Genomic DNA, 9,418 nt, shown 5'->3' with positions numbered 1-9,418 from the left:
GTACTTTGTCCTAAGGCAGACTTGTACTCTGCAGTATCACAGAGCAAGACTTCTAGCAGCCATTTCAATTATAATATGAGAATGTGCCATATGTGTTTGCCATGTTACACAACATGAACTTGATTGGACAGCTTTAGCCAGGAGAAGTAAGTGCTATGATTTTCAGGAGGGGCAAAATGTCACTTGTGTTTGTGCAGCCCCAGCACTAATAGTGTCTGCCAGATACTGACTGCTTCTGTGCTCATCTTGAAAAAACAGTAAAAGTAGATGATAACCAGTTGTCTAAGGAAGCTAAAAACCCCTTGTTTTTCCTTTACTTACTCTTATTCCTTCTTCCTAAAAACAGTATGTAAGGAGCTATACTTCATAAACATGTGCTAGGAACTAGCCAACACAATCAAATTGTATTGAGAGCTCCACATTTGTTTGTCACTGGTGTATTAATGCTTTTAAAATGCTACTCTTTGTTTCTAGGCCTTTTTGCAAATGTGCAATCTGCCAGTCCGGGTGGTTTGCAGGGCAAATGCTGAGTACATGTCCCCATCTGGTAAGTGTGGCCTTCATTTAGATTACTATGTTATACCTCATTTTTGATACCATGGCAACTATGCCTTGTCGTGCTGATAACAGTCGGGCAGTGCTACCGTGAGTGTGTTGCCTTTTCTCCTCCTCTCCAGTGCAGTTTCTTCTCTGCGAAGAGTCACAACAGTGAGATGCAAAATAACGTTGGCACAATGTGTAGCCATGCCTGGGACTGCAGTACCTGCATTCAGACAGTTCAGTGCCTGCTGGAGGCCTTCTCTCAAATGCCTGAAAATGGTTGTGTCCTGAAGCAGAAAGATTCGCATTTCCAGAAGTGGCTTTATTGTGCATCCAAGGAATGCTGCTATATTTTCGTATTGCTGCAGTGAGACAACACCTGAGAAAGATTCTCTTTTGTTACCCTGTCTGGGAGATCATTGCCAGGATGTTGATACAAGAGACCGAGGGTGCATTGTCACTGTTATGGGTGACAGGTGATTTTAAATCTTGCTCAGAATCTGTGAGACCATCTGGAAAAAAAATCCAAACCCACCACCAATAAATTTAAGTATTAGAAGGGTACAGAGCCTACCTTTTGCTTGAGGTGGCTGGTTTCCTAAAAATGCCAGCTTCAGAAGGGTGCCTAAAAATCAGAGAGAGTTACAGAATGCAGGGCACAGAAGTCTGGCAACCCTCACACTCTGGCTCAGATTTTTGTTGTGTGAGGAGGTACTTACTTACTGATTACCTGGCTCTGGCTGATGACTGCCATATGGAAGTGCCTGCAGTATGTGCCTGCCAGCTGTAAGGGTTCTGCTGCAGTTACTGATATTTTGGTTAAAGCAGTGAAATGAGGTTATTTTTAAAAAAACAACAAATAAACCCCCAAACAGTTGCTTGGCAGGAGTGAAGAAACAGAAAAATACGTAGATATATAAATTATTTATTAGTAAGTAACGATACCTTTGAAATGCTGAATCAATGAGGGGCATCTTGCATGCACAGCACTAGGACTGATGACAGGTACATGCTCTCGTTTCTCTGCCACTCACACCCCATGTCCACAACTACTGGCATTTGGTGTTGTAATTTGGGTCTGAGCACTTCCTTCTTCTACTGAAAACAAGGAGCACAAGAGGGAAAATGGTACTGCTTCAATTTTAAATGTAGGTAGAATTACATGTATTCTTTTTGCCCTTACTCCTGAAGTCCTTACTATTTTTATTCACTTGCCTCGTTTCTTATCTTTATATTGGTTTAATGATAGTGCAGAGAAGGTTTTAATTTGTTTCCTTCTTCCTCCCCACCACCCTCTGTCTCACAGCAGCAGACAAAGATCTGCATCTCATTGTTTTGGCAGGAAGGTTGTTTATCTCATAGTCATTGTAATGACAAAACCCATTCTGAGGGAGTCAAAAGTATGATGATACCAGAGGATTGTCTTGGTGTGTGAAGCACAGTCTAACTGAAACCGCTGTATTCTGCAGCACAGAGGTCTGTGTTTCCTTCTGCAATGTGCAGTGTGTGGATGCAGATGAAGCCTTTGTTGGTATGATGCATGTCATTTATTACCCTTAGGCTGACTAGTGAGAAGTGAAGCTCATGATAAAAAACATGACTGAATCTGATGTTAATATGAACAGAGTTTGAGCTACGCTGGACAGTAGGTTGTGTTTCAGAGAAAAGAGTGAATGTATTGCTAATAACATATTAGGAGTCAGCAGGTACTGATCCTGCTCTTTGAGCTTTCTGTCAAGAGTGGAGTTTGCCTATGACAAGAGGTAGGAAGGTAAAAGGGTCCTGTGCCCACTGTACTGAGCAGACTTATTTGCTACCTTTGGGCTGGAGGACATTTTCAGTACTACAAAACATTCAGCATTTATCTCCATTTTATTTATTGTTTCAATAATTTAAATAATCCGAAAAGATTTAGTCTTAAATGTATGATTGATGTCTGTCAATTGCACTTGAAGATTTTAAGGAAAAGCAACCTGGTTAGTGTGGATTAGAGCAGGAGCCCTCAGCTTCACACATTGAGAACGGGGAAAAAGGGCACAGGGCAACTTCTGTCATGCTTCATGGCTTGCTGTGAGTGCAGGGCTTCCCTCTTGTATCTGCCTTAAAGCTTTGGCTCAGTTCTGTGTGTAAGAAAAGTTACCAAGCAGAGAAGGTGGTGTGTACAGACTTGGAAGCCCTTTGCAAATCCCACAAATCCCACCACTGACACTGCTGTTTCCCAGTCTCCTTTTGAGGATAGGCCAATTTTAGGCCTGCTCCATGCTGGACCCTCAGGGCTTTAACTCCATTTTGCTTCCATGATTATGGAGAAGCTCCTTCCCTCTCTCAGCCCCCCAGATCGTGAAGCTGTGGGTCTCATACCAAGAACCTTTTCCTGACCCAAGGACCATTGGGGCTCACAAATGTCAACTAAGAACTAGAGGGTGAAGACAGGGGCAGCCAACAGGAACTGGCTGTCCCAGCCATTAGAAATGTAAACGACTGGAGGAGGGGGGAGAATCAAGACCCTTGCCTTGTTGAGTGTATGTTCGCACTTCTCTCTGCTTGCTTTTCTGGGCACAGTGCCATGTCTCCCACTGTCCTTTCAGCAGAGCTGCCCCCACCAGTGGGTTAGAAGGGATGGTGGAAATGAACCATGTCATAAAACTAGCCAAGGTTCTCTGTCTGCTTTCCTGGGATTTCCCAGCTGTACTTCAGATAAACTCTTTGTTAGGAACTGCACAGGACAAGGGGTAATGTGTACAAATGGAAAAAGAGGAAATTTAAATTGGATATTAGGAAAAGTTTTTTTCCTATGCAGGTGGTGAGACACTGGAACAGATTGCCCCAGGGAAGGAGTGGCTGCCCCAACCCTGGCAGTGTTCAAAGCCAGGCTGGATGAAGCCTTGAGCAACCTGGTCTGGTGGGGAGGTGTCCCTGCCCAGGGCAGGGGGGGTTGGGACTAGATGATCTGTAGGGTCAATTCCAACTCCTTAACATTCTATGATTTTGTGAAACATTGAATTAAGTCTTTCCAGCAAAGCAAAATCCATTACTAAAATAGAAATCAGTGGATCTCACTCAGTAATATGAAATACGCAATTCCAAGTATTGCATGTAGAAGAGTTTCAGGAGGAGGAAGATCAAGAGGAGGATGTCTGTTATTTCAAATATTCACTGAGTGAGCTGTGTGTGTTAGCTTTATCTGTGCTTATTTGAAAAAAACACTGACACTGATGTTTGGGTATACCTACAATATTTAATTACTTTGGAAATTGTAAATGATGTTTTACAGGATAAAAAACTTCTTATTACAATACATTTCTCATTTTACAGGCAAAGTACCCTTTATTCATGTGGGAAATCAAGTAGTATCTGAACTTGGGCCCATAGTCCAGTTTGTAAAAGCCAAGGTAACAGTACACTGTTTTAATGAATTAGTGATTATTATGTTAATCCTGCTTAGCATTGTGCTGATGTGGTGTGCTCTTCTGGAATGTTACTGAATTTGTTAAAACAGTTTAGGACTTTAGTGCTGTTTTAAAAGAAAGGTGTCCTGGAGTAGGAGTTTGTGAGGTGAAAATATTTGTAATTTACTCAAATTCTGGAAGTAAATTCTATGCAGGACAGCTGCATCAGTGCCAGTTTCTGAGACTCTCTTTCTACATGTCTTGTGTCTGGGTCTCAGAGCTCTTAAACCCAGAACTGATTGGTTTAAATCCTGAAGTATCAGGTACTGTTCAAATTTGCCTTTGTTTCCCCTACATCCCTACCCTTCCCCTCTGTTTTAAAACATACTGTGTATTCACTGAGCTGTGATGAAGCTCTATCACAGGTGTAAATTTGTGTTTACTTCTTGCCACAGAGATACACTAACCAGGAGTCTGTGTGCTCAAAGTGTGTTCATCTATAACTGATAATAGTCTAAATTTCTTGTAGATTAGATCAGTTACATTATGATTATTAAATTCTAAACGATACTGTATGTAAAAAGTTTCATATATAATTTGTTATTGACCTATGTAAGAGATCAGGATCTGAGCCAAAGCTCATTGACTGTAAAGGTCCTTGGGTCATATGTTGTTGAATATTCCAATATCCTTTCTTATATGTGTGTCTTTCCTCTTTTTCCCATTAGGGCCATTCTCTCAGTGATGGGTTGGATGAAGTCCAAAAAGCTGAGATGAAAGCCTACATGGAACTGGTCAATAATATGCTCTTGACAGCAGAGGTACAAAAGCCACAGTAACTCCACACACTTAGAGAAGCGACTATAGGCAAGAGAGCTTTAGGATTTTTTCCTGTAGTGGAAATACTGCTGTTCTTAGATTACGTCAACAACTTTTGAGGTGAAAGGAGGCAGGAATAAATTACCTGTACTCTGTGGATTGCTTGCTTAGGTGTTCCTGTAGACACAAGCCACGTGTGATTCTCCTCACCTAACTGAAGTGTGTCACACAGCTGTAGAAGTAATCAACTGGAAAATGGTAGTGGTTCCTGGGATCCTACCCCAACCCACACCTGACCAGGCACACCACTCTCTTTCCACAGCCAGCATGCTCATGTGTGTAGTGGGAGGCTGGGATCCTCTGTGATTCGTGTCTGTGGCCAGTTAAGGTGATGCAGTCTCAGCGTGGGAGCAGTGTTGGAAATGCTGGCAAGGTGCAGATGGCTGAGGAGTTGAGGACTGGTAACCTGCACCTTGAGCTGTGTGAGACATGGGCAGTCAGAGCCAGCTTCAGTCTCCACTTAGTTCTGGTGCTGGTAAAGTAAGGACTGGCAACTAACTGGGCTTTTGCCTTTCAGTTTTAATTTCTTTTTGACACTCAGAGGTCTAACAGAAGAAATGAAATGGAAATTTAATCTAATATAGAAAAGAAAATTCTACTAGTGAAAAATGATTGTCTCTGTATTCTTCTTTATTAGGAAGTTTCAGTAAGTGTTCTTTCTCTCCCTAGCTGTATCTCCAGTGGTGTGATGATGTTACAGTAGAGGAGGTGAGTGGTTCCGCAGCATTTATCTTAATTAAAATTTAATGAGAAAACACTTTTGCTCACAACTGCAAGTCCCTACTCATAAATGAAACATGGAGGTTTATACCATTAATGATACAGTCTTTTCACTTTAATTTCGCTTGCATATACATTTTAGGGAACCTGTGTCATTCCTGGAGGTAGCTGATTGCAGAATAGATACGGGTTTTGTAATAGTGAAGTAATAGTTTTAGTTATGCTGCAAACTACAGATTCTGTGCAAATAATTACAGCATACCACAGAATTCCCTTTCTTTTTTACAGCTCCCTTTCTGATAGAAATGTTTCAGTGTTAGCTGTTTTGTGCAAGAGGTACCTGTATTTTTTTATATTATAACACAGGATCTTTCTGTTTCTAAACAGATTACTCACCCAAGGTATGGATCCCCTTACCCATGGCCTCTTAACCGCATTTTGTCCTATCAGAAGCAGTGGGAGGTTAGGCGAAAGATGAAAGCCATTGGATGGGCTGGAAAGACACCTGAGCAGGTCAGTGTCAAAAGTGAAGCTTATTCCTTTACTCTGTTTTCTTTTCTTCGTTTTTTTTTTTTCAATAGGCTTTGGAGAGTAGTATGTTCTTTAAACAGATGTAGTACAATGTATATTCTGCACTTAAAACATTTTCTCGAGTCAGGTGTTTGCCTTCAGCAGTAATAAATCTTAATGTACATGCAACCTGATGGGGTGAGAGGGGGAAGGATGTTTCACCATGGCTGCACATCTCTGTTGGTGTTAGTTTAGGCTGTAGTCCTGAAAATAAGTTGTAAACTCCCTTCCCCACTTCCTGTATGACAATCCTAGTCACACTTGGCAGGATTGTGGCAAGTTTCAAGGTATAAGTACCTTTCATTAAGCTTAGTTACAAATGTTACGGGAAGCACTTAATGAGAATTGCCTTGCATCAAATGTCAGGTTAAGTAACACTTAGCAACCTGCCTACTATGTAGGTTTGACTGACTTTGACAGCTTTTGATATTCCAACATGGTATGTTCCTTGTTCCTACTGTCAGTGCAAATAGGGCAAGGAGGGGTTTTTTTCAATGTTGATATTTCCTGACAATATGGATTTTTCTCTCTTGTGTGTTTTGATAGGTGCTTGAAGATGTAGATCAGTGCTGTCAAGCTCTCTCCCAGAGATTAGGAACACAACCATATTTCTTCAATAAGCAGTAAGTTGCTCTTTACTGAAATATTGCATCCAGGAATGTGAGATACAGATATATACCCACTTACATATATATATATAAAGCTCCTGTTTTATTTTAATGCTGAGTGATTAGTTGCAAAAATACAAATGTGTGACTGGAATCTAAACATGACATTTCAGAAATAGGTATTTAAAGGGTTTAAAAGGAAAGTTTCTGTAAGTTTGTTGGGGTTTTTTTCCCATTTATTATTTAGTTCTACTCCTGCTTGTCTTCTCTACAGAATCTACCACAACTTAATGTAGGCTACAAATGTGTACCTTTATACAGTAAATTTCTTATTAAAAATAACACATTTAAAGCTATATTTGTGTTGCTTGGGTAACATTCTCTACTAGAGGAGTGAATGTATGTTGTGCCATCCTGACCAGGACAGCTTGTCTTGCTCATCTTAACACCAGGGCAGTTCTGAATGAACTGAACTAGCATGAGGGTGCCTGTGAGTTCTGAGAACTAGGGGACAAGCTAGCTGGTCCACAAAGGACCAGATGCTAAGTGAAAACCAAGATTGACATTGCCAGGAGAAAAAAAAGAAATGACCTGACCTTCATGGGATGTCCTCTGCTCTCACCGGTTTCTTTCTGTTGCAAAATACTTAAAATATATTTTTTCTCTCCAATAGTTTAATATTTTTTAAATATTATGGACTTAAATAAGATCTCATTAGCTCCTACTTGTCTCCTCTGCATAGGTCAGTCTAGAAATGCTCAGGTCTGGATTTCAGTTTACTGCGTTTGGACAGGAAGATGCATTCAAGTGGCAGCACATGGTCTTGATTAGTTTTCTGTGTCTTTCTTTGCCCCTTAATCTTTTCCAAGTTGATATTAGGTGGGTAGTGTAAATTGGGAGGATACGGAACTATGCTTTATAGAAGACAAGTTTAAATTGTATCTTCTCATATCATTATTGAACATAATATCTCTTAAATTTTATTTCTATGTTTCTAAAGAATTGTAGCTTGGGGATTTTGTGTTTCTTGTTTTTTACCCAGGCTTTCTTGGTACAGTTTCAACCTTTAAGCTTTTTCAGCTGTCTGAAGTATTAGTAAGAAAGTATGTCTTCTTAGTCTGGTATTTTTCAGTCAATGACTTTCGGGAGTCTGTGGGAGGTAAATCAGAAAAGCAGCCTGTTGCTGACAGATTAAAGTTTGTTATACAGTGATTCACATCTCCACTGGAGTGTGCTTAGTGATCCACAAATAGAAAGGCAAAACATTTATCAGTTAGGAAAGCCTTATGCTACTTACCTTGAACACTAGTAAAGAGGTACTCTTAAGTTATTAATATATTTGAAAAAGAAAATAATTATTTGCACATGGACTACTTATGTACAAAGGTCTAAGGTGACAATTCAGGCTTGTAGCTAGAATAAGGTAGGATTGAAAACATTCCCAAAATATCTGTTTTCTTGTGTGTTGTCCCCTCTTGCGAAAGAGATGTTTCCAGCTGCTGCCACCATGGAACTCCTTTTCCTGTTGATTCGATAGTTCCCAACTGTTGAAAAGCAAAAAAAAAAAAAAAAAGGAGTAGGGGTTTTATTCCCCTTCCCTTTTCTTTAACTTGTGAGATAATAGCTGGGTTTCTTGTAATATACATCTGCAGAAGAAAAATGAAAACACTCAAAAGACCTGATAAGCATTTGCCCTTGTACGGAACTAAAAGGTGGGGCATGGTTTGATAGTGGATCAGTAACACTGTCTAATCTAGGTGTTATTTCCACATTTCTAAGCTCCCCAAAGCAAAGCAAATGCCATACTGAGAACAAGTAGTGTGTATACTGTATACACAGTTTGCATGCATTTGGTAAATTCAGTGTAGCCTGATTTCATCCCAGTTCTTAGACTGCATGGCTGTCTAAAAGTTACTCAGAACAGCAGGGTTTTTCTTGAGCAGGACTTGCCTTCCAAAATTACTGTCCTTTTTTTTTGCTGTTTGTTCTTACAGACCAACTGAATTAGATGCTCTGGTATTTGGACATCTGTTCACAATCCTGACTACTCAACTAATCACCGATGAGCTCTCTGAAAAAGTGAAGAACTACAGTAATCTCACAGCCTTTTGTCGGCGAATAGAGCAGCAGTACTTTGAGGGTCATGATAAAGACAGCTCTGCAATTGCAGCTCGATCTGCCAAGAGGTCTTTGCTGAGATAATCATGGTTAACGTGGATAAGGTGGTTGGAGTGGGTCATGTTGCAGTTTCTGGTTTTGTTTGATTAATTGATTTTGAGAATGGAAACGTGTGTTAGCTTTTTGAAGCTGCCAAATCATTCTGAAGCAAGAAAAATCTTTAAATGCATTTTTGTTTTGTAGAATATATTGTGCACAATGTAGAAAGTCGGTATGAGCACTTCCATTTTAATAGCCTGTATGCCACTTACTGTGAAATGACCTTGGAAAAATATTGTATCTGTTTCAAAGAAATAAAACACTTGAAAAAGTTTCTCTCTGATATTTCTAAATGCCTTTCTTACTAAGTTTAATGTCTGTGTAGTTAATGAGTGGGATCCTGTTGGCATGGCACCTGGAAGACAGTTGTATGGTAAACTAGTTAGAATTATTAAGCTGGGAATGAAAGGACTCATTAGAGATTTAAGTTTACCTCAGCCATAATTTATTCAGAAATTGCATGAAAGAAATGTCTTGGAGCTCTGCAGCACACAA

At 40.0% G+C, this 9,418-nt stretch overlaps 1 protein-coding gene across 1 annotated transcript; it reads left to right on the top strand.

Annotated features, from left to right (window-relative positions):
* The first annotated feature begins 454 nt into the window (after positions 1 to 454).
* Positions 455 to 9,206, top strand: MTX2 (metaxin 2). Its single transcript, XM_009083068.1, has 7 exons — positions 455 to 547; positions 3,856 to 3,932; positions 4,658 to 4,750; positions 5,478 to 5,516; positions 5,916 to 6,041; positions 6,645 to 6,721; positions 8,701 to 9,206. Exons 1-7 carry the CDS (start codon positions 487 to 489, stop codon positions 8,906 to 8,908), a joined length of 681 nt encoding a protein of 226 aa, XP_009081316.1. The 5' UTR covers positions 455 to 486; the 3' UTR covers positions 8,909 to 9,206.
* The last annotated feature ends 212 nt before the right edge of the window (positions 9,207 to 9,418 follow it).

The sequence above is a fragment of the Acanthisitta chloris genome, unplaced genomic scaffold, assembly GCF_000695815.1.
Source record: "Acanthisitta chloris isolate BGI_N310 unplaced genomic scaffold, ASM69581v1 scaffold20029, whole genome shotgun sequence".
Taxonomy (NCBI): Eukaryota; Metazoa; Chordata; class Aves; order Passeriformes; family Acanthisittidae; genus Acanthisitta; species Acanthisitta chloris.
The sequence above is the reverse complement of the archived record's forward strand: the minus strand, read 5'-3'. Positions and strand labels throughout refer to the sequence as shown.